Consider the following 27,913-nt stretch of genomic DNA (forward strand, 5'->3'; position numbering starts at 1 on the left):
TATACTTGGCCTCATTTTCAAAACGAGTCCTCGTGCTCAACCATTCTTTTGAAAATGAGTTTAATTTGCATGTGAATGGAAACTTATTATCATACGAAAGGATTAGCGCGAGGACTCGTTTTGAAAATGAGGCCAAGGGTAATTCGCAAATGGGCTATTAGAACTATGTTCGTAATTCTTGGACAATTTGGGCGATGGAAGCCCGAGGAGAGGCAGAAGATAGCTGGTCAAAACAAAGAAAATAGAAACGACTCTAGTGAGTTTGTTGTGCTACATAGACAGTTGGCGTTCTCTCCTGGCTCTCGAGGTAAACAAGTCATTCTTAATTCTTAAGAAAGCGAAATCTTTTTGCGATATAAAAAATACTTTATTAACCAAGCTTGTTCGGTCAAAGATGCTGGAAACTAGCCTCGTTCATTTTTTGCATTTTTACGGACCTCGACCTTGTCTCGGTCCATAAAAATGCAAAAAGAGAACTCGGCCAATATCCGGCCATCTTGACCTCACACTTGGTTAATACCGCATCTATGTATGACATGCGAGTATGTGAGGGATAGTGTGAGTGTATGTTTGCAGAGGAGGAATTTTTTTATGGAAAATAAAGTTCTCTATGAAATCGTTTCCACTGGCTTAAAGGGGGATTCAAAACTCTAACCGGGAGAGAGTTTTCCAGATTTTAAAAAATGTCACGGAGTAGTTTTGTAACCTAAACGAAATGAAACACTGTTCTAACCCAGAACTCGCCTCAGCTATCGCGATTGGTCGTGTTCCTATGCCAAAGGGCCAAACATACCCTATTTTATCTAATTCAGAAGATTTACCTCTGACACATTTTGGAATTTTGTTCTTATTTGTAGATTCGAAAGTGATCATGTTAAACAAAAACAACAACAAGCGAAAAAAAGAAAGGGACAAGAACATAAACAAAAACAAAACAAAGCTGAAACACGAAACAAAGCAAGATGACACAAAATAAGAAAATTGATATTTATGGGCTTACGACCTCTTGATATGAACATTCGCCAAGAAAAGAAATGAATATCTGTTCAGTAAATCTTATCAATAACAATTTTGAAATAGCCATAGCTTTGTTGCTAGTTTTTTCTTCTTTTTCTTCTTGAAATACAACGATTTGATAATCATTATAGCTTAACAGGTGTTGCCAAAGGTCAATATGTAAATACATTTGGAGAAGATACACAATGAAAGGAAAGTGAGATCATATTAGACGTTTGTAAAAAATTGAAACAAATTAGCTCGATTGAGCTGGAGATGGAATTTCTGTAAGTTGAGAAATGCACTTTTCAAAAACTTTGTTCTAGAATTCTTAAGTTAACTTTTCTAGATAAATGTTATCTCGTGAATTCATGATTAAAAAGAGAATTTGGAAGCATTTATTATTGATTAGTTCCAAGGGACACCTAAAGGCATTCAAAAGGAAATATTGATTGAAAAAAGAAAGTTCTAAAGCCGCCCACAGCCTTAAAAATAAAAAGAATAGTAATTGAATGGATGCAAATGGCGTATGCAATACTCTCTATTGGTCGATTGGGTGGAGGGACTGCTAAATGTTTAGAAAAAATAAATTAACAAGCACCATTGCCTTCACTTACAAATTCCTAGTCTAACACAATGCAGATTCAACTGAAGTTCCTCAGCTCAATTCAGGTCTTGTCATCCATTTTTATCGGTCATATTGCACTGGAGTCTTGCGGCATTTTTATCAGAGCTGTAAAATCGCAAGGTAAGTTTGCGAAACTACAGAGTGATGATCACAAATGGATAAACTTCAAAGCAGATCACAAACATAAATATTTAATACCTGCACCTTTCAAAATATCGAAATACAACTCGAAAAGCTCAGAACTCCGACCTCTTCCCATGATATTTTTAATCAGACTAACTAAAATAGGGCAGTTGTGGTTTCTGCGAGCTTCTAGCAGAGCTGGCCGACGCAAAATGTACATTCTGACTCTTCGCTCTAAGCTACTTATTGTTTTGTTTCTAACTTAGTAACGAGGAAGAAAGAAAAAGGAATAAATCATTGAAAGTCAGGATAGATATAAAAATAGCCATGTTACTCCAACTGATATCTTATTATCCAGTTTAGAAAAAATATATTGGGAAAGAAATTGGAATTTTACGCTGATCCGAGAATAAAAGTTGCATATTTACGATCATGGCAAAGGCAAAGAAGGTGTCATACTGACAATGTAAAATCCGTCAAAAAAAAAAAAACTTATGTGCTTTATTCTCAGCAAGCGATCAAAATATGCGAGGCAGGAAAAATTCGTCAAACAAGAGTTTTGTGAAAAGACGAGTAATTCAGTTTGTGCCAATTTTTGGAGACTGGCGCTTTTAGAAACGAGCCTTTGAGCGCTGAAGCGATTTTCGTTTGGAAAAAAAATTTACAATATTACGAGAAACCAAGGCCTAGGTGGCTTCAATGACTTTTAGACTAAGACAGATTTATGGGCAAAGTTTGAGAGAAATCGATTTTTTGGACCGAATGCATCGGACCGGTTTTAGAAGACTGCGTCATAAAGACGAATCTTATTTAAGATTTGCCTGAAGTTAGTAAGAAAAACTTTGACTTTAATTTGAGTAGCTTAAACGACTTTTAGGGGCCAGGAATAGCAAGAATGACTCAGTAAAGCTTCATATTAGCGGATACAGGGTACTTTGATAACAGAGGTAGCTGAAAACTGCTCGAATTATAAGAACTATTGGTTAGAGGCATAACTTACAGCAATTTTATAATAGACAGTCATAGCTATCTAGAACGTAATGATATAGCATATGTTTTTGCATTCTTTGCAATTCTTCTTCAACTAACAAATAAAAATAGACTAATAAATGCATAGGTATATATAATAAATGCACGAGTGAATAATTACAGATATGAATAAATAAATAATAAAGCTAACGTATAAACGAATAAATAGACAAATAAATGAATGGCGTACGTTTAGAAAGAGAAATTTTCAGAGGTTCTCTATTTTCCGGTAAACGAATTTGCTCTTTCAGATGCCTCTCGATGCCGCCGTTTGGATTTTACGTCTCATAAAGCATTTGATGGTGAACGCCTCATAAACCACGTGATTCACGTTCATGACGTTTCAAATGCAAAGGCTTGTTGGGTGCTGTGCTATCTGGAAGCTGATTGTGTCAGTTACAATTTTGAAAAACAACCAGACGGGGAGAGTGGAATGCACAGTTGTGAACTGAATAATTCCACTCATGAAGGACATGACGAAGACCTTGTAGGAAACATAAGTTATTTTTATCGTGGAGCTGAAGTAAGTAACGTCACCTTGGCAGTAAACTAAATAAACCATCCTAAGGACAGATGACAGTGGTTTAATTTTTTGGAAAATTTTTTCTTCCACGTGTTTCTTTTACTGCTAGCTCTTGCTTATCCATAAGAGGGAGTTGAGTGAAATCAGTTGCACAGATAACGAGATATGATGCTGTACAAAGAAAGGAAAGACCTTTTCGGGGACATGAATATAGAATGAGCATTCAGTTGCATCGGATATGCCATCTTTGAATTAATGTCATTTATGTTTTACAACTTCTACGGGCATTTTCTCTTTAAGATAACGTCTACAAATCCAGTTAGGGTTTTTTAAATGATGAGTAACAAGAAATTCAAATAGGAGTTAATTATGAATCCTCGGCGATGGAAGAGATATGTAGCCTAAGACATGCAGCCTAAATCTACCTACCTCTAATTAAAATTGGGGAGATAGCCGCCAAAAACAGGGGGAATGTAACAATTTACAGAAATGGTATAATTTGATTCCTAAATAATGAAGCTTTGGTGAAACTGATAAGTAGTTGACTCTTTATTGTTGTGACAGAGCGCTTGTATCGAAAACCCCCGCCAAAAACGGGGGGAATGTAACAATTTACAGAAATGGTATAATTTGATTCCTAAATAATGAAGCTTTGGTGAAACTGATAAGTAGTTGACTCTTTATTGTTGTGACAGAGCGCTTGTATCGAAAACCCTTGCAAGAACGACTCCACTTGTCAAAGCGGTTTTACCAACAAAGGTTTTAGATGTTTGTGTCATGCTGGATTCAAGGGTCAATTCTGCGATGAAGGTAATTCAGTTGCATTGATCCCTAACTATAATCAATGTGATAAATAAGCAAGGCAGAACCAGGTAAGGGAGAACAGGGAAAACTATAACCTACTCAGTTTCACATAGTGGGTCTTATAACGATGACACCTGTAACAATATGTAATATAATACCATTTCAGATATTAACGAGTGTCTTACAGAAACCAATCACTGCAGTGCTAATGCTGTGTGCATCAATACAAAAGGATAGTACAATAATGTGTGTGGAATATAAGGATGCCCTCAGGAAAGAAACTGCTTCAATTATTTCAGGCCAACTATTATATTTGTTTAGTGGTTATTTTTGTTGAGGAAAATTGATACATAATCGAAGTTTGTTGTCAGAAATTGATGAATGTCGCGAAGGAACACACAACTGTAGCCTGCTCGCAGTGTGCAGAAATACCAAGGGGTCGTATAACTGTACATGTAAACCAGGGTACCATGGCAATGGAAGGAGTTGCAGTAGGATTGGTAATGCTTTTATTTCATTTTGCTCTCGAATTGCTTTAATCAAAGCGTAGTATCATTTGAAATTTTCGGATAAAGAAGGGAAAATTGAATTCATCTCAAAATTAATTTGGTGTTTTAATGTTTGACCTGATTATGATCCTGAAATAGAGTTGAAATATTGTATTTTCACCAATAAGAACAAGTCTGTAAGAATCAAGTATCTTGGGAATGAAAATTTTTAAATTATGCATGCAGTTAGGCACTTAAGGGGGAAGCACAAAGTGGAGATTTTGAGCAACTCAGTATTCCCGCAGTACATCAAATGGAACAAGGATTTCATCAAAATCAATTTCCAAAAATTTAGCTTTTTTCAGGGAGTCTTTTACATGCTCAAACATTATTTTGGCTTTGAGCATGGAGATTTATTCCTCTTGATAATAAAATGCTAAGTGCCTACAAAATTGTGAAGGCTCTATTTTCGGTGTCGCTTGGACCGAGGAGTACAGATTTGTAAGAACTACAATTAATGCTGTCACTGATGAACCAACGGGCACAACCTCCTCAATTATTAGCGTGATAATCTCCACAGACTAAAGTTATTGGATCGAACGATCTTTTCTTCTTGGTGAGCCGGCCACCTCAGGGAAAATTATTGAGACCTTTGACTTCCTCTCGCATAAAACACCCGGATATTGCGTTATATTCATCCTTCATTAAGCTTGTAATAGACATCCGGAAGAAAATTATGAAAAATAATCCGTGATGAAATCGCTGTTCTTTTTTCTGAAGGACCTGAAGCAATCCAGATTACATATTAACTATGAGGAGTTTCGTTACAGTGACGAGTTTCGATTTGCGTTTAGATAATGAGTACTTTGAAAGGTGGAATCATGACATTATGACTTCAATAAATCTTTTATCTCGAACTTTGTCATGATTTTTTCTTCATCGAGACATGGAAGGAAACATTAATTGACTCGATTGCATTGCGGCGGTGATAAGTCAGTCCTCACATATCTTGTGCAAATTTTCTAATAGTTTCTAACAGTTTCTAACAGTTTTAGATGATTCGAAATATCTCAGTTCCTGTCACTAGGATGAGAAAACTGCCCGTATCTGCTCTTTGTAGGGAGATTCATATGTCGTACGAATTGCTATTGTTGCGACTGGGCCATGGATCACTACCGCTGAGAAGTTGTGAATTATGCTCAGACTCTCAGTCAACTGACAGTGTTTACGAGCGTTCAATCGAGTTCTTCCTCATTTCCTTTTTTGATTGTTTTTACTTCAGAATGTGCGGAAATCTGCTGAAATATCGAAAAATATCTATTTCTCGTCTTCTTTGGTGCGACTAAAGGAAACTTCATGGAGAAATACAGCTTCACGCCATCGTGATAACGTACACGTTTATGACGACAAATGACCGGTGTTAGGATAGCTTCGTGTAGATCAGCCTACTTTAACATGTTTCAAATGAAATACAAGTATAACAGTGTATCTTCAGAGGATTTTAGATTGCTAAAATTCTCATGAAAGAAGGTGTAGCACTCGGAATCTGGATGACATGCACACGATTTGAGGTTATGTCAAATAGTCCGCCATGATGGCCGATCAATTTTATTAAAAGACTGATAGTTTCTAAAGAAACTGTTTGGGGCTGCGTCGGTGGGGTTACGAAATAATTTGGATATATAAACAAAGTTGAAATGGTAAATTGGCCACCGTAACGATTACAAAAGCTGACGTTTCGAGCGTTAGCCCTTCGTCGGAGCGAATAGAGGAATTGTGAGTTGTGTGTGCTTTTAAAGGCAGAAAATGGAGCTATGTTATTGGTGGTAACATGGCAACGAGAAAAACACGAATAAATTAGTGGAATGGAAAAGCGTTCGCTGATACCTGTGGGACTTAGACTGCCGGTTTGAAAGATGAGTTTTTGTTCAAGAGTTTTACGGCTTTCCGTGCTACCTAAGTGTAAGGAAAGACGGCAGATTGCCATACGTTGCTTAGAATGATTAGGTAAATTAAAATGTCTAGCGACTGGTTTCGATGTGTACTTGTCATTGCTTTCCACGTCGCGAAGGTGTTCTCGGAATCGGTCACCTAGTCTTCTGCCTGTTTCGCCAATTTATATCTTTTTGCAATAAGCGCAAGTTATGCAATAGATTACAATGGCGGAGGTGCACGTGAAGTGATCGGTGATCTTAATGGATCGTTTGGGTCCCGATATTTTCTCAGTGTTGTGAATGAAAGGACACGTTTTGCATCGTGCACGAGCGCATTTAAAAGTGCCTGGTTGGTCATTAGTCTGAAAAGAACTTCTGACCAAAAAATTGCCTATGTTTTTGTCGCGTTTGAATGAAATGAGCGGAGGCTGCGAAAAGGTAGTGCTTGTCTCTGGATCATTTTGAAGTAGTTTTAAGTTTTTAAGAATGATGAATTTAACTGAGTGGTTGTGAGGGTGAAACGTGAGAGTGAATGGAATGCGGTCGGAATCTTCCTTCCTAAATTATTTTTTAAAAGACGACAGCCTGGGGCGAGATTTCTCTTCGAGATATTGCTCATAAGATAACATTCATTTGTCTGAAACGTTTGTTGTTGAGTGTATTAGATGTAAACATCGCCAAATTATGCAATATCTGATTTTGAGCTTTGTTCGCGAATTAATTGCCTCTATGAAAAATAGAAGCCGGCCCGCAGAGGTTTTTACATATTTATAAACTAGAATATTATAACCAACTAAATGGGGAGTTTCAGTTGCAGAATCGGTGTCCTTTTGAAGAAATTCAGATGAACGTTTTCCTTGTTTAACCCTACAACGCAAATGATGGAAACTTCACTAATAGTAATAGTAATAGTAATGAGATACAATGAAATATATGAAGTTCATATATTTTGTACTGCGGTATTAGATACATATGATACACGATCCTCGCAGTAGATAGCGCTATTTAAGCAATAGCGAAAATCAGACCTGAAAAAAATCAGGCCTGTACGGGATTCGAACCACTGACCTCTGCGATACTAGTGCAGCGCTCTACCAATTGAGCTAACAAGGCAACTGGGAGCAGGCCGTTAAGTTGATTCGTAATAAACCCGTGATTGTGATAAATAAGATACAATGAAATATATGAAGTTCATATATTTTGTACTGCGGTATTAGATACATATGATGCACGATCCTCGCAGTAGATAGCGCTATTTAAGCAATAGCGAAAAATCGCTATTGCTTAAATAGCGATTTTTAGCAAAAGCGAAAAATCACTATTGCTAAAATAATTGAGAGGAATATGCTGCCTTTCTATAACATCAAGAAATGGTTTAGATATTCTAGTCTTCTCGAATAGGGACGAAGTTTTCGCTATTTAAGCAATAGCGAAAAATCGCTATTAAAAAAATCGCTATTGCTTAAATAGCGAAAAATCGCTATTGCTTAAATAGCGCTATCTACTGCGAGGATCGTGCATCATATGTATCTAATACCGCAGTACAAAATATATGAACTTCATAAATTTCATTGTATCTCATTTATCACTTTCACGGGTTTATTACGAATAAACTTAACGGCCTACTCCCAGTTGGCTTGTTAGCTCAATTGGTAGAGCGCTGCACTAGTATCGCAGAGGTCAGTGGTTCGAATCCCGTACAGGCCTGATTTTTTTCAGGTCTGATTTTCGCATAGCGCTATCTACTGCGAGGATCGTGCATTATATGTAAGTAATAGTAATCAAAGTTTAATGTCTTTACGTGGGGCATGGTTACCCATATTGCCCGAGCCAGAGGTTCATGTATGAAACGCAAGACAACCACCTACCCATCCCACCCCAGGGGAGGACATCCATCACACAGTAATCTCGTGCGTGGGAAATTAACGTCTCCTACCCCTAACCCTGCAGGAGACGGGACCTCTATTTATTCGTCAATATTCGAGAAGACTAGAATATCTAAACCATTTCTTGCTGCTATAGAAAGGCATCATATTCTTCTCAATTATTTAAGACCTTGAGTGTTGGTCCGGCCGGGGCTCGAACCCTCGACTTCCCGCACATCAGTCCAGCGCTCTATCGACTGAGCTAACCGGGAGGCGGTTAGCTCAATCTGAGATAAATAATCTATTGGTGTGTTCACATTCATTCCCTCGGAAAATCGAATCTATCAAGGTGAAGATGTATTGATGCAACTATGTATGGTAGAAATATCAATTTGTAATGTTGTATTTAGCAGGAGAGAGAATTAAAGATTTTACGCTTTTTTTGCGACGTTTTTGTATTAAAGTGAGGTCCCAGGCCTCGAAGAAGCAGCCGTTGTTACCATGGCAACGGAAGTGCTGCAACTTTTTTAGAAAGAGCGTGCAAAATTTGAAGGGGGCTGAAAATTTTCATTTTCCAAGATGTTTGATTCTTAATGAGAATCGTTCTTAATTATGCGAGAACTAAAGCATAGCGTTGCTATGATCTCCATTTTTGGCCTCGCAATTTTCTTCTTTTATTGCTGTACTTTCCTAACAACCGTTACTCACAAACCATTGTACAGAAGACCAATAATTCCTGATAAACAATTCGTTGGGTTAAATTGTTAAACTACATTTGCCTCTACTTTTACTCTGTGTTTAATTATGTTTTGCTTTTCTTGAATCTGAAGCTGTGACGTGTCAAGAAGTTTATGAATCGAATCGGTGAGTAAGTTGGAACAAACAAGTTTGTAGCAGAAAGAAGAATGAAGGTAGAAAGACTATTTTGTTCACAGTTTTCAAACACTGATATAGGTTGGAAGGGGTGTGGTATTGTCTCAGAGCTATGAGTAATCATTTGTTTGGTTGATAGAGTTAGAGCATTTATATTTACTCTAGAGTTCATGTGTTACCCAAAAAGTACATGATGGAGCGATTCCTCACTCCAATGTTTTTCTCCAACAGCTTAAACAAAAGTGGGGTAGTTACTCTCTACATTGACTCAAAGCAAATGTCCATCAGTTTCTGTCACGTTGGTGAATTTGGATGTGGTGATGGAGGATGGACTCCCGTTCTGAAAATGAACGGCAGCAAGGTATTGTTCAATTTCTTGCATTTACATCTGCTGAGGGCTGGTGAGAACCAACAGTTAGAGTTGTGACCTTGCTCTTAAAGCACAAAGCAAAACTGATTCATCGTTCTAAACACATTGATTGCAAAATAGACGTGAATCAAATGATAACACCAAATAATTTTACTAGAGAATGGTTATTATTTAATTGTGTACGCGAAAACATTTATTATTTTGTTGTTAAGTAATATATTTGATCTTGTGATTTATATCACTACCCACTGGTTGTAAAAGCTCAGTCTCTTAAAGCCATAAGAACTATACCATTGATTTGGTCAACTTTGTCGAAAATCTTTTTTTTTTTGTCATAATGATAACTAATCAGGAGACATTTCATTACAAATCCCCACTGTGGACATCCAAAAATGGCTACAATTTTCCAGGAGGAGAGACCGGGTTTGACACACTAGAGACCAAATTACCAACATACTGGAACACATCCTTCACAAAGATCTGTCTCGGCATGAAGATAGGAAAAAATGCGAACTTCATAGTGATCGAAAAGCCAGCCGAATCTCTATACTCACTGATCGCTGACGGACAACATCGGAAAACATCACTTGGTCGTGACGAGTGGAAGAAGCTTATTGGCTCGGAGGACTCTTTACAACCCAACTGTAACAGGGAGGGCTTTAACCCAGAGTGCCGGTTTAACAAAGTAAGAATTGGAATTCTTGGTAACAATGAAGACGATTGCAACACTTGTGATTCCAGAATTGGGTTTGGTACAGCTGGAAATCCAGATGACAAAAACACGTGTGGAAACGTGAATCTATCTAAGAAAGGGCGTATAATCAAAGCCATAGGATACATACTGATTAAGTGAAGGAAAACCTGAGCTTTAACTTTAGTCGAAGTATGAATTACTAAGATGATAAATATCGACACTTTTAATAAATTATTATTATCTTTTGCTTGGATGAAAGTGGTCGAAACGGTGTCACGCGACCGAATATGTTCCTGCGAAAACTGAGAAAAATTCAGTTATAATTCATCAAATATGTTTGCACGGGCGCGATTGATCTAAGCGCATCACGTGATCGAATATGTCTAAGCTCAAACTGGAGATTATGTGAGGTTATAGCCCAAGTAATATTCCCCCATTAATTTTTAAACCAACGACGAAAGTGTTCGTTTACAACTTGATTCGAACCTCCATTTAGCGCGAAAATTATCATACTCGCACATTTGTCTTTGGACATTATCTGCTCCTCGGAGCTTACAGTTTTTCTTGCGTTTCGCTCTCGGAAGGCTGTTCGCATTTTGGAACAGATAACAGCAATTATTAAAAGCTGGATTATTGGATAATGCAATTCAAGACTTTTTATTGGCTTAGCCATTATGGTATCTGAGCCAATATACCAAAATCTAATATCTGTACATTGTAACATTCGGTTTTTTTCTTACAAAATAAAGTCGAGAAGACTTGTCTAATATCTTAGGGGCGTTTTTTTTTTTTAATAAAACAATTATTCCACTCGCGTTTGTCGGATATGAGACGATTATAGCCAACATGGCGCTATGTGCCTCGTTGGCTATTTATCATCTCATATCCAGCGCGCGCCCATGGAATAACTGTTAAATATCCGTGCATATTTTCGGGCTAGATGGAGGCTAAATGAAGGCTATTGTTTATGCAGACAACAAAAGAAGGTATTCATTCTGTTGCGATGCACAATCCACAGCAATAATATGAAAACTGATCATGTGCAAAAAAATCATCACGTCCAGCATTTGTATTTCTCTGGTCCAAGGCAAATGTAACTTTGGTTCGAAAAATTGCTCTTGCGATGTACATTCCATTCATAAACAATGAACAGTATGAAAAACTCGGGGGAAAAAATAAGTTCACACATTATATGCAATTCTTTGACTTAATGCATGTTTAACTATGGCTTAAGAAAGCTGCTTAAGTCAGTGATTTTTATTAGGCCTTTGAAGAAGATATTATTTCATAACTGTATTGAATTGAAGAAGCAAAGAGGGGAGGAGGGAGGGCATGAAGGTCACTCTCCTATCGTCATTCTTGATAGTTACCATGGGTTCATTAAATCATTATTATAATTATCGCCATTTTCATACTTAAGGCGACTTTTTAAAGGCGACTTAAGAGCGCATGTTACCAACGGTCAAACACTTGGTGGCAACAGCCATAAAATCGATTCGGCTCATATTCTCAAGTTAGGTAGGCCTTATGGTGAAGCAAAGCACTGCATACTTCGTTTGGCTGAATATCGATTTATTTTCGAGAAAATCGATAATAACTGAGTTCCGACCAAATGCCGCTTTTGAAGCTCAAAATTTTAGATAAATCTCGGAGCATTCCGCCACGAATTGAAAACACTTGGACCGATAAAAACTATCAAATCTTAAAAAACATCATCAATGCATATGTTCACAGCAATTTGAGCAATTCTTGATCGTTTACTTACACAATCGAATTGAATTTAACCAACCTTCTTCTAGCTCCAAGGTATCTATATTCAAAGTTTACATGGCGTGACTCTGCTTATGACCTCAGGGACTCTGAAAATAAGCTTATGTTCCACTACCGCGCACTAATTATTACAGAAAAAGGTTTAGCTACAATGGCGCCACATTATGGAACAGTTTACCACGCCATAGAAGGAACACAGAGTCTCTTGGGTTATTTAAACGGAAGATCAATGACATTCTTTAAGTCTAACCCACGGTATCACGGGAAACAGCTTTAGTGTTATAGTATGTAGTTTTAATTTTAAATATCTTAGCGTATGTGATATGTATTTTTATAGGCTGATGAATTGATCGTGATTAAATAAAGATTACAATACAATACAATACAATAGCAAGATTAAAAATAGGTCAAAAGTAACCCGTTATTTAACTATGTGCTATACAAAATAATCGACCAAAAATATGGCTTTTGGAAGGTAAAGTATGGTTCTTTTCGATCTCCAAAGGAGTTTTTGGGGAAATGATTCAGTACGATTTAATCAAATTTGAAAGTTGGATAAAATGAGATATTTTACGATGCCGTCAGTTGTTCGAAAATGTTCACATTCGCACAAAAACTCAATTATTTCCCATTTTACATCCAATCTACAGGTTATTTAATATAATATCATCTTACCGTCCATACTGCTGAATCACAAAAGGGGATTGCAGTCCTAAAATTGTTGCATTGCTCCCTCAATAGCAATGGAACTTGGCAGGATAGTAAACACATCCTAATAATGATTGTTCACAAAGCGTATCTCGGGGGTTTCTCTATTCCCATTTCGTTGAAATACTTCGCGTAAGAGATCTTTGTTTAAATATATGTCTACAACCGAACCGTGAACCAAATGTAAGCGGAATGTTGCTAGTTCAGAAACATGTTTCTCGCGTGTAGAATAACGCTAATTAATTCAAAATGAGGTCTACTGAAATAAAACACAAAAATAAAACATTGGACTATGAAGCACGTGGCTACAGGAACTAAGGTCATGTGTTACATATAGGAAACAGGAGCAAACAATTATCTAATTCCGATTATAATTTAATGTATCATAACTGAATGTTTCATGGTACTTCGGGGGATAAAGCTCATTTTAGGACAAAAAAAGAGCGAAAGATCTGCAAAGGGCATAGCCCATCCTACATCACTGCAGATGTGCGACAAAGAAAAGTGTAGTGTTTGAATATTTGTTTATTTAAAGGAAGTTTTATGAGGGTCAAACCTCGAAAACCACAACTTTCGCTGAGATGTTTGTAAAAGCCAACGTTCAACAGCTTTATATTTATGCTACTTCTTCTCCGGAGACTACTGTGCCGCAATATTTTGCGATTTGCAAAAATTTCATTTCACAGTTTTTCCATAGTTACGCCGGTATTGGAATTTTAATCTTCTTCAAGAAGCGTCACGCCGTCACCCATTACAACTACAAGTCTTGACCTTTGCCGGTGGTAAGACTGCGACCCCGGTAGCATGTTCACATTTTTCACACCCACCTTTCTCCGGCAGCGATCCCAAAAAAGCTCACATCTGGAAATAAAACTATTTCTGCGTATCTCGGAACTCAAGAAACGCTTCGAGTAATCATTGCACCAGCTGACATAGCAGACTCGAGTGCGATTCGGTATACCTGCATCAAATACTTGCATTTTGGAACAGTGGCTTTGAAAAATCAACTCAACTAGTTAGTTATTTAGTATTCTTGCCCAAGAAGGTAGCCAAGTAGTGATCTATCCCCCTCAAAGCCAAGTAGTGATCTATCCCCCCAAAGCCAGCAATGCATTATATGGCGAAATTTTATAGAGCGTGGCTGATGCGTAATGAAAAATTTAACATAGGCCTGTTGTCTGGTCAGACCAGACAACAGGTTCACGCCCATCGGTTCACACCCATCGGGAAAAGATTGACATCTAGAATTAACCAGAAAAAAGAAAGTAAACAAACCCATGTTGTGCCTATCTCCTTAAGTCTTTCCTTCCAAGATGATAAATTTAAGAAGTGAATGACTACTTCTTATAGAAGTCCAAAGCCAATAAATGCATCATATGGGGATATATTATTGAGCGTGGTTTAATATCTAAAGGAACTCTGCGCCTCGAACTAGAGCCTCTCTTTCACCCCAAACCAAGCTTTGCACTGGGGTGGATCTAGGAATTTTTGATGGGGGGGGGGGGGGCAAACTCTGGTTCAGAAAGGACTGTTGGACTCTTTTGAGGCAAATTACTTCTCCCCCACACCCCCTCCCGCCAGTCGCGGTTGCTCGTTATAATTCCTTGACCGCTTATCGTTTACTTGGATTCATAAAAAAAATCAGCCCTTTAAAAAGTAATATATGATCCTGTCGATGTAAGAATTTCAGTCTCAAAGTTGTAAGCGTCCATCAAAATATAAATTGGGAGTGTCATATTGAATACATCTCTAAGAAGATAGCTTGTGCCATTGGTGCGATTAAACAAATTCGGCATCTCACTCCATTTAACGTTTTAATCAAAGTTTATAGTAGCCTTATTCAAACCACATTTTGATTATTGTAACGTAGTGTGGGGAAACTGTAACAAAGGCCTTTCTGAAAAACTACAAAGGCTGCAAAATCGGGCAGCTCGCATCATGTCAGCGAGCTATGATAGTAATTTGGATGATTTGTTCCGGGCGCTAGGGTGGCGAAAACTCTACTATCAAAGATTGGAACAGAAATCTATCCTAATGTATAAAACATTACATGGTATGACACCTGATTATCTGAGATCAAGATTTGTATATCGTGACAGTGTAAGTGCTTATCGTTTAAGGAATACCGAAAACAAATTAGTTCGTCCCCAACCTCGAACTGACTATCTCAAGAGAAGTTTTTTGTACAGCGGAGCTCAACTGTGGAACAACTTACCTGTAGACCTAAGACAAGCGTCTTCTTTTTTTTTTTTTTTTTTTTTTTTTTTTTTTTTTTTAATACAGCATTGTTTATTACACTTACACATGTACTTACACTATAATTACTTTTTATACCATGTTTAAACTACATTAACTTACACTACTTACAATACATATATAACAATACAGTTACACTAGTCAAATTTAATTACAGTTGATCTATTTACCACATTATTGTTTGCATGTTAATTGTCGAGTAACTACTGAGAATTGTGTTTGCTATTTAAACTACAAGGGAATTGATTTTCCAGAAATTAATAAACTGTTAAATAAAAAAGATAGCGAAGAGGTCAAAATACAAAGTTGAAAAAAGAAAAAAAAAGACAATACAATTTTATAACGACAGAAAAAATTTCCATTTGTTCCTGAACTCCTTCTCGTTATTACAAGTGACAGCAATATATTTTTCTAGATAAATTTTGTCGCGCACAAGTGAGACGAAATCATGGAAACGGCAATTTATGGTATTTAAAGCGTTAACATATAAAAAATTTTTGCCTAGAATAATGAGATGGTTGAGGGCTAAACAGTAGGTGTGACAGCGAATAATTCCGAACATAATCTCCAGTTCTGACAGTGACAGTTTCATATTACTAGAGGTTGAGTACCACTCCTGGAATCTATTCCGAAAAGAACTTGCTTGCTTACAGTTTATAAACAAATGCCAGACGGTCTGGTCTGGTGGCGTCTTCGCTGACTGATTTCAAATCTAAATTAAGTCACCACAGTTTAAAGTAAGATCTTAATTCTAAGTAAGATAGGTTTCAAGTATAGAATTAACTAAGTCAACTAATAGAAAAACCATGTATGAATAAAGTTATCCTATCCTATCCTAGCGTCAGGTCTGATAGGGGGTTCCGGACCCCCCGGACCCTCCCTCTGGATCCGCCACTGATGTATGTCAGCAGGAAGAGAGAATATGGCTGCTCGGCTAAGAACTAGGTCAACTTCGTCTTCTGGCCCGGAAAAACCGAGACTAGCGGACTTGCTCTCAATGCGCCTTGAACAGGCAAGAAGAGGTATAATTACTGTTTCCCGTTTTCTGGATCGTCTGTGGAAGTCACAGTGTAGTCTTACTGTAGTTTTGAATGAGCAGCAGATATCCTTATGAGGGGAACGACACGCAATGCTGTTGCAGAGTTCACATCTTTTCTCTGCAATTCATTTTATTAGTAAACGAAAATTGCCAGTTTCAAGGTAATTTCTGTAATTAATCACACAGTCAATAGAGATTAAAATAGTAAGGAAAAGGAAACAAATACGATTCAATTTTTCAGCGTCTTAAAAAACACTTGTGAATTATTTAAAATCCTTACAGCTACACGAGGCAATTGTGATCTCGACCGGTTCAGTCTTACACAAAGTAAGCAGCAAGTGTTTCTATAGATACTCAGTGTGGTTTCAGCGATTAAAACAGCGATAAAAACACCCCTCTGAGTTTCATTTGGTAGGTTTGACTGTAACTCATTTCAAATATTACATACCGTCAACAGAAGAAAATTTAGTAAGAGTGCAGGGAAGTTGAAAACTTATCAACAATAAAATACAATACTGTTGTAGCAAGCGGAGCTTTTAATCACCGAACCAGGTTTAACTTTCGTTAAGAAGAGAAAACCAGGATTAATAACACCGCTTAAATCAAGTTAAATCGGTAAAATAACGACACCAGGAGCAAACAACACACGTATAGAATAAGGTAAGCCATTTTTATTTAATATTTTCACTTTTAACTATCTCCATGGATATCTTGTAGAAAATCCCATACAAATCCTAAGAAATCGATATGCAAATTATGTTCCTTGTGTGGTTCTCAAAGAGAGCTTGCGCCGCCTGTGCTAAAATGAGCTTTATCAACCTAAACAATAATTTACAAAATAAAAATATGAACTCAATAAGGATCGGACTTAAATAATTTTTTGCTCCTGCTTCCTTTATGTAACACTCGACCTTTGTTCCTACAGCCACGTGCTTCACAGTCCAAAGTTGTATTTTTGCGGAGTTTTCGACTGCTGTGGACCATAATTTTGAATTAATTAGCGTTATTCCGCACACGAGAAACATGTTTCTGAACTAGCAACATTTCGCCAACATTTGGTTCGCGGTTTAGTTTAAGACTTATATTTAAACAAAGATCTCTTACTTGAAGTAATTACAGCCTCCTTTTCAACGAAATGGAAATAGAGAAAGCCTGAGATACTTTGTAAACAATCATTATCAGGTGTTGACTATCCTGCCAAGTTATATCGCGATTATGGGAGCAATGCAACAATTTCAGGACTGCAATCCCCCTTTGTGGTACAGCAATATGGACTGTAAGATGATATTATATCAAATAAGCTGTAGACTGGACGTAAAATGCGAAACGATCGAGTTTGCGTGTGAATGTGTACATTTTGGAATAACTGACGGCATTGTCAAATCAGCTCATTTTATCCAACTTTAAATTTTGATTAAATCGCACTGAATCATTTCCCCAAAAAATCCTTTGGAGATCAAAAAGGAACATGCTTCACCTTCCAAAAGCCAGATTTTCAGGCCATTATTTTGTGTAGCACATAGTTAAATAACAGGTTACTTTTGACCTATTTTTAATCTTGTTAGAAGAAGGCCGGATAAATTCAATTACGTTGTGTCAATAAATTATCAAGAATTGCTCAGATTGCTGTCAAATTAGGTATTGATGTTGTGTTTCAAGATTTGATACTTTTTGTCGGTCCAAGTGTTTTTAATTCGTGGCGCGACGATCCGAGATTCGTGTGAAATTTTGAGCTTCAAAAGCGGCATTTGGTCGAAATTCAGTTATTATCGATTTTCTCGAAAATAAATCGATATTCAGCCAAACGAAGTAGCAGTGCTTTGTTTCATCATAAGGCCTACCTAACTTGAGAATATGAGCCGAATCGATTTTTCGGCTGTTGCCACCATATTTTGAAAATGTTCGATTTTTGGCCACATATCCTCTTAAAAGGAGACTTAAAGCGACTTAATGCGATTTTATTCGACTGAAGTGATAAAATCAAAGTTAGCAACAGTCTGTCCATAAAGCTTAAAAATAGTTACAGAATCCCTTACAATAAACGCAATAGTCATTTTGTTACTTTTGTATGCTTATAAGTCACCATAGTCTAAAATATCCAGATTTCAAACCAATTTAGCTGAAAAGAATTAGACAGAATTATCCCAACAGTTATTGTTAAATCAGTATACACTCAAAGCCAGGGAATAGATAGGCAGGAAAACACTATGGGTTACATGCCCAACATAAAGACACACATTTTTAATTTAAAAAAAGAGACATGATTTACATAAGACTATCAATAAATTTCCCACATAATTAATTAAAAATAACTTGATTATTAAACAAAAGTTTATCTTTCAAATCTTAAAAACTAAGGTTTTTTTTATTTTGATTGGTAACGGTGGACGGGAGTGAGCTTGGCGATCTGACATTTTGGAAGCGAGTTTAAAAACAAGAAACGTCTTTAGCACCACGCGAGTTGCATTTAGCCAACATGAAAAACTTAACTGGGGGACTAAAAAATGTTGATTAGAACATATTTTTCTTTAAATGACAGTTACATCTGTGGTGTGTCGAGAAGGGGTTTATAACCACACTCCATAAAATAATTGAAAATATTTCCCAAGCGTTTCGTTCTGAACGCCGGGGCTAATATTCCAGTTTCAGGTGATTGCTTATCGCATACTCTCAGTATCATCCGTATACTATTCGTCTCTACGAGACAGACTCACAGTGTGGCACTGTAATATAAACTCCAAAAATGCATTGTCCTACGTTCACAACAAAACAAAGAAGAATCTTAAGGGACGTAAAAAGACCAAGACCAGAGCAGAATCGAAGAAATGCAGCAGCTAATATCACTGGTGGGTACTTCAAAGATTAAGACTGATGGCACCTACATTTCTTCAAAAACTCCTCAATTCGGCTCTGGTATGGAGCTTTCTTAAGTCCCTTGATATTACTAGTGGGAATTTCAGAGCTGAGGCATATCCTGTCAAGTATTGAGAATAAAGGGAGATTTGCTGTCGTGTTGTTTCCAGTGTTCTAATGCTGTAGCTTTGGGACACTTTCAAACTGCTCCTCCAGTCTAACGGGGTAACCATGTATAGCTTTGTTCAACCAATAGGATGGGCACTGAAGTCAAACCAATCGCCAAGAGCGCGATTTAACGAGAAGCAGACGAATTATCTACTGAGTAAGTTCCTGATAAATGAGTAAACAGCGAAAAAAGTCAACACTGCCTCAGTTGCTCGCTCAGTGATAACCGCAAGGGACAGAAATGGTGACAGGTTGTTTAACAGCTCTGAATTTTTGACCACTCCAGCGGATCACCAGCTACTTTTCCCGGTTGGCGTCTAAGCGTTCCGGCTCCAAGGCCTCCACCCCATCCAAAACGAGTCCGATAACGAGGAAAGCGCAGAGGCCGAAATGTATTTCAGCGGCCAAAGAGGAGAAGCTCTTGACAACATCCAACCTGCCCATCCCATTAGCTTCGACAGCTACAACCTCTGTGAGATGATAGAACGAGCCAAGCTGTCGACATTTGCCAAGTCAATGCTTGACAGAATTTGCCTCAAGTTTGAAATCCCCACCAGTAATATTAAGGGACGTAAAAAAGCCCCATACCTGAGCCGAATTGTAGAGTTTTTGAAGAAATGTAGGTGCCATCAGTTTTAATCTTTGAAGTACCCACCAGTGATATTAGCTGATACATTTCTTAAAAAAACTCTTCAACTCCGTCTTTTTATGTCCTTTAAGATACTTTTTTCTTTTGGTAGTAAACGTAGGACAAAGCATTTTTGGGGTTTATATTACAGTGCCACAGCTGAGTTTGTCTCTTACTACATAGTATATAGATGATACTGAGAGTAAGCGATAAGAAATCGCTTGAAACTGGGATATCAACCCCAGCGTTCAGAACGAAACACTTGGGAAATGCGGCTTTTATGGAGTGTGGTCATAAACCCCTCCTCAAAACACCACAGACGTACCTGTCATTTAAAGAAAAACATTCTAGTCAACATTTTTGAGCTCTCCAGTTAAGTTTTCCATGTTGCCAGATGCAACTCGCATGCTGTAGTTTTTACCAACTTCATCTAGCAGCTGCTTGGTAGAAGTTGTGATAACGACACATATAATTAGTCGCAATATTTTGCGATTTGCAAAAATTTCATGTCACAGTTTTTACATAGTTACGTATTGGAATTTTAATCGTCTTCAAGAAGCGTCACGCAGTCACGCATTACAATTACAAGTCTTGACCTTTGACCGAATATTTTTGGAACTGAGCTATTGCGTTATCTCCGGAAACGAAATCAATAGTTAGACAGTAACTGGACTACATGTCTATCGGGTAGATTATCCGTTACGGGTTTAAAGCAGAGTTTAGCGAAATAATTTAATCAAAAGCAGAGTTTTCGGCTATTCGGTAAATACGCTTAGTCTAACAACGTAACGGAAATATGTTACTTAGGGTAAATTCTCACTAGGAAAGTTTTTCAGAACAGTAAAGGTCGGCACGCACGAGGGGACTAGTCCCTGCGACTAGTCCGTGCGACTAGTCCCGGCGACAAGTCTTTGAAGGGTTTACACGAGGGGACCGGTAGCAGGGACTAGTCCCTTAAGGTTTTCAGACGAGGGCACTCAATTGCACAAGAACATAGGAAAATTAAGAGGCAAAAGATGTTTCTTAGTCTGGGGCGTTATACGAAAACAATTAAAATTTGGTAACTTTTCATTATAGCACTATTAAACATCAGCGCAAACGAACTACACTTATTCAGTCGGATTATTCATGCTTTTACGTGTTCCGTTTTTGTTTTGTTTTTATTTTATTTTTTACAGACACAGTCAAATAGGGTAAAAATTCCATCAAAACGGCTGCAAGACATCTGTATATGCTTACAAAACTAGAAATAGTTTTTTATTCTTCAGTTGTAGAAATCTAGAAGTCAGGGAAAATTCCTCATTAGAAACTGCAATGTTTACAATTACCGGAAGTCACGCATCATACTGACTCGTGATTGGCTTATTTACCGTTTAGTCGCAGGGACTGGTCGCACAAACAGTTCACACGAAGGGACAAACATTTGTTTCATGCGACGAGTCCCTGCGACTGGTCGCATGAATTCAAACCAGTTTGAATTCGTGCGACCAGTCGCAGGGACCAAATTTTGGTCCCTTCGACCACAGAAATGTGTAGTTCACACGAAGGGACTAGTCGCATGAACCTGGTCGCTGGGACTAGTCGCAGAGACTAGTCCCCTCGTGTGTGCCGACCTTAAGGAACTCTATAGTCGATTTGCAGTGTCGAAGCTGTAGGCTTCAATGTCAACTGTGCTTGCGAGCTGGATCATTCTGAAGATGTATGGATAGGCAGAAGAACAACAAGCTTAAATAACACCTGCCATCACAAAGTCTGATACCTAATTTTATTGGCAGTTTCAGGTATTGATGGGTGCACTACAGGAAACACAGTTGCAGTGCTCTAGCTTTGTGCAAAAATAAAAAGATCTGACCACTGGGATTTAGCAATTAGCAGCCAATTTATTTAGCCTCTTTGATGAGAAGTTCTGTTTATCATTCAATGGTTTGGTTTTCTCAGATATTGAAGAATGTGCTACAGGAATGCACAACGGCATTGTTGATGCAGTGTGCAACAATACGAAAGGATCCCACAACTGTAATTATAAACCTGGATATTCTGGAAATGGAATTACATGCCAAGGGAACACTTTAGTATCTAAGTTATACGAACCCTGTGGTAGAAACTTTGATACCTGAATCGGTTGTGCGCTTTTTCAGATACTGACGAGCGTGCTATTAGAATATCCAACTGCAGTGCCCATGCTGTATCCAAGAATACCAAAGGATCACACAACTGTTCATGTAAATTTGGATGTGCTGGAGACGGATGGATGTGCAGAGGTAGAAACAACTATATGGCTTTGTTTTGTTGTGTTTTTGATTTACTTTGCCACTCCTTATAATGTTAGGCCATTAGGCTGCCGGTAAGCAAGTCAGATTCTCAATGAAAGCACTAAGTTGTACGAAACCGATATCTTTTTTTTCTTTTCAAGACTATCTCAGACCGTGATTAAATTTTCTTTTAGAAATTGACGTATATGGTGAAGGAACACACGTGTGTAGCCCGTTCGCATTCTGCAACAGTATTAAGGGATCATATAACTGCTTCTGCAGATCTGGATACCATGGCAATGGAAATAGTTGTAGTAGGGTTGGTAATTAGTAGTTTATCTCATTATTCCATCTTCTTTTCTTTTTTTGTTTTTTCTGCATTACTTTGCTCGCCTGATAACTTTGCTCATGAGCCAGTAAAAGAAAAGCCAACGGCTCTTGCTTTACAGTTATTGAATACGGTTGTTTAACATAAAGTCTTTTACGTATAATGCACGATCCTCGCAGTAGAATATCTACTGCGAGGATCGTGCATCATACGTATCTAATACCGCAGTACAAAATATATGAACTTCATATATTTCATTGTATCTCATAAAGTCTTTTGTTTTTTGGTTATTGTTTTTACATGTTTTACTTTTTTTTTTTTATCACGGCCTTTTGACAGGTAGACAGTTAATCTTCGTTAGGCGACGAGGTCGAAAGTTGAAATACTATTGCAAGGTATCTACTCTTCGATTCCTTTAATTTTGTCAGTTGAGGCTTTTTCAGGGGGGAAGGGGTGAAGGGGGGAGGGAGGGTGGTATCTTAACAATATGGATAACTCTTGGTTCTAAATAGGTGGTGGAATTAGAGCTTCTATGTTAACCAGAAGTATGGCCACCCTTTATATTGACTCAATGTTAATGTCAATTTATGTCACATGGGTGATTTTGGGTGGATGGCGGATGGACACCGGTTATAAAGATTGACGGTAGTTAGGTACAGTCATTCAAAAAATTCATTTCTGCTGATAACTATCATGGGGCTGTTATTATGGCAAGCTCTTCCAAGCGCTTAAAAATGAGTTATTTGCGAATTGATAGTGCATCGAGCTATCACACATCCCCTTCACTGACCTTGGTGTATTTAAATTCTACTGCCAGTGATGATAAATAAAGAATGAGGGTGAATATGTGTTAAGAAAATTTTGATTAAAAGGGAACGCAATAAACAAATATTATAGATAATAAAAGAGCGACATCAATCATAATTTAGATCAATTTAGATCGGACCAATTTCACATCTAACGAGGGCGTTTGATGTTTTTCACCATTGGCTTCTTTCTATTGTGTCTTTTTATGTCAATATACATATTAATTTAATTTTCTTTTTTCTTTCCATGTATATTTTGTGCGTTCTTTGTTGAGTATAACCGTTGAATTAGAGAAAGGAGTTTCGTTCTATTTTGCCAAGCTACGAGGGGTTTGACGTACATATTACTCCGTCACAAGAGTTTTTAAGGCGATATGGAAACGATCATATGGTTGATCAAAAGGAATCTTCGATATAGCCAAGGATATGCGATAGTGTTTCATTGGATAAGTTGTCCTTTTGTTTGGATAATTTCCGAAACATTAATTTTTTTTTCATATATTCGCTAAACATCTTGAAGAAAGGTTATTGTTTTATGAAAATTGATACATAGCGGTGTCGGAAGCATTGACTGAAAGGATAAAAGGATACGGTAAAACGGTGTAACAAGTTCAGGCACGTTCAATTTCCACCGTACTGTACAACTGCACAGAGATCTCTCTGACCCATGCTACAACATGTCTATCCTTTGGATCTGCTGTATATTCTTGATGATACTCGGTGCTGTCAGGTCTAAAGGTTAGTAAGTCAAGTGAAGGTCCTAGTTTCTAAAGGCAATATAAGCAAAGATCGCGAGGATGGTGTCTCATCTATTGAAATAGAAGGTTATCAGATAATATAAAGGTTTCAAAAAGAACTTGAAGTCAAATTTAATTATAGATTAAAGTGATCTCCGCGGATGTGAAGCTAAGAACATTGGTATTGGTAAAATTTCATTACAAATTAACCTGATATCAAAAGTTTTGACGTATTTAAAAACTGAGAAAAATTATCATGTGCAACTGACGCGTTTGACCTTTTTAAAGTAAAGAGAAATATACAAGATCAAACAAACCTTCATCAGTTTTGATTGGCATTATCTAGGTAATAAAACAGAAATGAAGATTCTGTAATAAAAGGTATTTTGATTAAAGAAATTTCGGCCAGTAGGACAGCGGCAGCGAAACAGGGCATAATGGCCTCAGCGAAAGAAAATTGATATTAAGGTTAAATGTATTTTATCGTGGTTTACGGAGTTAATTCAAGAATGGAAACTAGAGATCCTAAGAGTGAGACTTTCTTCTAAAGTTAAGCTCTGAATTTCTTCTCCGTATTCATTTTCTGTGGCAGCAGCGACCTTATAAACCAATGTGTGTACCTTTATACACAGTTTACCACGTTTATTAAGTACATTTTGATATCACTGGTGATCTGCAGTTGTAAGCTGATTGGCTCTCATAGGTGCGATTTATTAAAAAATCACGCCATTTTTTGCTCTAAGTCGCATCTTTTCCCCAACTTTACCAAAATACAACAAAAAAATTGTCTTTTTGAAGAAACCAATCATTTTAGATATACATTTTTTTAAAGTAGAAAGGAACCGTGTGTCTCAGCCGAATGATGCCATTATTTAATTGCATCTTTCTCAATTTCCATCTATATTCTTTGAAAAAACTCATCAGAAACATTAATCTGAGTAAAAGTACTCCTAAAAAATTGCCATGACACATGATTTATCTAAATCAATAGCAACAGAAGAATTGAAACCCACGAACATAGATAAAGCTTCATGTCAGAATTCCCGACAGGGACTGTTCTCAATGGAAGAGTTTCATTACTTGAATGTTCCTCATATTGGAGTATCGGCGGTTTACGACGACTTTGAGTGTATTTTCAAATGCCTCTACCACCCATTATGCATTTCTGTTAACTTGGCCATCGAAGGAAAACTGTGGTGTGAATTATTACCGTCTGATAAGTACAGCAAACCCAAGGAGTACAAGCAAAACAAGAATTACAATCATTATTTCATTAAGGTAAGGTTTATTCATGCGATGAGCTATTTTTTCGCTTTATATCATCTATCAAAAAAAATTCGTCTGGTTTTTGTATCAGTCGTCTTATCATTTCTTGTCATTTCAAAACGGAGGAGTTTGCGTTCAATCGATGAACTCAGTGTTTGCCTTTAAATTTTATTGTGATCAAGCTGGAGAATATGGTGAAAAAGGTATGTTCGAATTTGTTGACTTCATCTTCATCTTTGTTTGTCTTGTTATTTCATTTATTGCACAACTATTGTAATTAGCACCTCAACACGTGCACCTTCGTTATTCACACCCACCAACCACAATACATGTAATTACCATATCTGCACCTGCACCCGTATATATCTGTGGACAAGGTCATTAAAGTGCAATTTGGAACACGATAAGTAACGGTCAACACATTTGTTTCTTTTTAACATTTGTTTGTTTCTGTTTTTGTTTTAAGCTAATAATCTGATGATGTAGTCTGATCATTCAGGTGAGTGAAGTCCTAAGAAGGACTGATGTCAGTCGGGTAGTGACCACTACTAAAACAACTGCTGCCGACTGATGTCCTTCTTAGGACTACTCTCACTTAGACTATCACAGGTGACAATGGCTTAAATCATTTAAAACAAACTAAGGTAAAAATGTTGCGTTGTCGTATGATTTTCGAAGATTCGTAAAGAAAGATATCTGAAATGATATATTTTGAGAGAGAGCGAAAGTCGACATATTAGCCGTTCATTGTATGTTTACTGTGTCATCATTATCATTATTATTATAACAGTAAACTAGCAGTTTCAATGTCGGTAAAAGTGGGTGCTGGCGTCGGAGCTTGAAGGAAATGCTGATCATACGATTTTGAAATAAACGGTATAATAGGGTTGATGTGGCTTTTTAAAAGAGAATTACGATTTTTCCAACTAGTTTAGTTTTAAAGAGCTTTTGTGAAACAACAGCAAACGACAACTTAATGTTGTGCTCGAGAAGATTTCTTTTGACTCAAAGGTTGATAAACAATTGGACTCGACAGATAAAATCGACTCCGAATTTGTCTCAAAGCCCAAACAGTCATTGGTGTTTAAAGTTGAATGGTTAGCTTCAACGAGCGATCCCCATTTTGTTGAATAGTAGCTTCAACGAGCGATCCACATTTTGAATCTATGATTGCAAGCTTTTCCTTCGCCTCAACGGGCAAATGTAACTCAGTGGTTGAATTGTTTATCTCAACGGGCAGAGATTTTGACTCAACAATCAAATTTAACGCCTCAATGGGCGAAGAATGCTGTGAATGATTTGGATGTAGTACCGAAGTCGCTTTCGACATAAAGCAGTTTGGCTTCACACTTGCCTCTCTTTTCTCCCGAGACCAGCAAGCTGCAGCCGGCAGTTTACTCCGAATGGAAGCATTTTTGCCTAACACTTCACCGCTGTTGAATGCACCGAGAAAACGAAATGACCTCCATGAAGTAGGACTTGATCGATATCTTGGCACCTCCATTCGTGAATCGGCGAAAATTGTTCACATAATAGTGAAGCCAAACTGACAAAGATATCTTGTTTTCCTCGAGAGTCATCACTAAACTGTTCATGACCTTGATGGATACTTCCATGAGCAGTTAAAGACATCTATTCTAAGATCAGAACTGATCTCGTTTATCGTGTTCTTGATTTCTCGCAAAGCGGGACGGTTGTACACAGCTATTGCTCGAAATCGATAGATATTTCCAAGTGCATTTTATATACATGTTTATTCAAACTCATATATAACTACATAAATTTGAAAGGAAGAGTCAAGAGGTTAACCCTATGAATAAAACTCTCCTAAAAACTACAAAAAACAAAAAACAAAAACAAAAAAAACAAAAACAAAAAAAGAAAAAACGTCATGTCATCACAAACACCCCGGATATAAAAAACGAAATCGAGTGCGCATGTCTCCCCTATTACATCTGAAAAAGTGTGGCTTTTTCTCGCTATTTTAAAGAATAGCCCACTGCCTCGCTAGGGCTCACCAGCAAAAATATTCTGGTGACGGCATTGGAAAGATGTTAACCATTAGCCGCAAAGTTGCCGGTTTTCACTGTCGCACCAACATCAAAATCATTTAACAAATAAAGTCAAGAATCAAAGAGATAAGAGAACATGACTATTTAAATAGTCTCGCAAAGATTCAGGCGATGTTTTGTGCGGGAGCCTCAAAGAACGTTTTATTCAAATTTATAGAGGTTTATATGGAGACGCTACATTTGCGTCCCTCAGCGGGGCACAAATATGGTGGCGGGAGGCTAACAAAAACATATGCCATATAGTTCTGCAATGCAGAGCTTTTAGTCGTCTTGTAAGAGCTCATAAACATCTACATGTACCCATTCTCATATAAGGACTGTTCAGATTGCGAAATCTCAGCGGATAAGGGAGTTTTGTACGAAACCATGCGAGAACATTGTCGGCCATTCCATATTTTCAAATCGTCACACGCAAAAGCTTAGAGATTCAATCTTGTTTTAACACAAGACGAAACACATTCTGTCAAACTGAGAGCTTGTAAAAAATATAAGTCTTCAGCAGTTTTAATAACTAAATAAACTAAAATCTCAAAAAGATGGACAATTTCTTATCTTTTTAATTCTGATGACGTTACGTAAAGACCGGCTCATACTACTCTCCAGAAAGAATTAACATGAGATGAAAAAGAGTCATCATCTAGCTCCTTCCGATATCGATAGCTTTTTTTAGGAAAAACGTGGAGTTTATAATGTTGATTTTTAA

The 27,913-nt window shown here is 37.4% G+C and overlaps 1 protein-coding gene across 2 annotated transcripts; it reads left to right on the forward strand.

The window, feature by feature from the left end:
• Positions 1-1,602: 1,602 nt before the first annotated feature.
• On the forward strand, positions 1,603-12,493 carry LOC111341092 (uncharacterized). 2 transcript variants are annotated; one of them, XM_088725289.1, is made up of 7 exons: positions 1,603-1,744; positions 3,028-3,299; positions 3,995-4,109; positions 4,475-4,603; positions 9,221-9,254; positions 9,495-9,624; positions 9,986-12,493. In XM_088725289.1, exons 1-7 carry the CDS (start codon positions 1,633-1,635, stop codon positions 10,484-10,486), a joined length of 1,293 nt encoding a protein of 430 aa, XP_088581415.1. In that variant the 5' UTR covers positions 1,603-1,632; the 3' UTR covers positions 10,487-12,493. The 2 variants fall into 2 exon arrangements, with proteins under 2 accessions (XP_088581415.1, XP_088581416.1); XM_088725290.1 differs by having other exon boundaries at positions 10,044-10,215.
• Positions 12,494-27,913: the final 15,420 nt, after the last annotated feature.

The sequence above is a fragment of the Stylophora pistillata genome, chromosome 6 (genome assembly GCF_964205215.1).
Source record: "Stylophora pistillata chromosome 6, jaStyPist1.2, whole genome shotgun sequence".
Lineage (NCBI taxonomy): Eukaryota > Metazoa > Cnidaria > Anthozoa > Scleractinia > Pocilloporidae > Stylophora > Stylophora pistillata.

Excerpts from the sequence above, each read along its gene's own strand:
- LOC111341092 (XM_088725289.1), top strand. The coding sequence starts at position 1,633 with ATGCAGATTCAACTGAAGTTCCTCAGCTCAATTCAGGTCTTGTCATCC. Across the intron at positions 4,110-4,474 it reads GGGTCAATTCTGCGATGAAG|AAATTGATGAATGTCGCGAA; the intron begins GTAATTCAGTTG and ends GTTTGTTGTCAG. Across the intron at positions 9,625-9,985 it reads TGAAAATGAACGGCAGCAAG|GAGACATTTCATTACAAATC; the intron begins GTATTGTTCAAT and ends ATAACTAATCAG.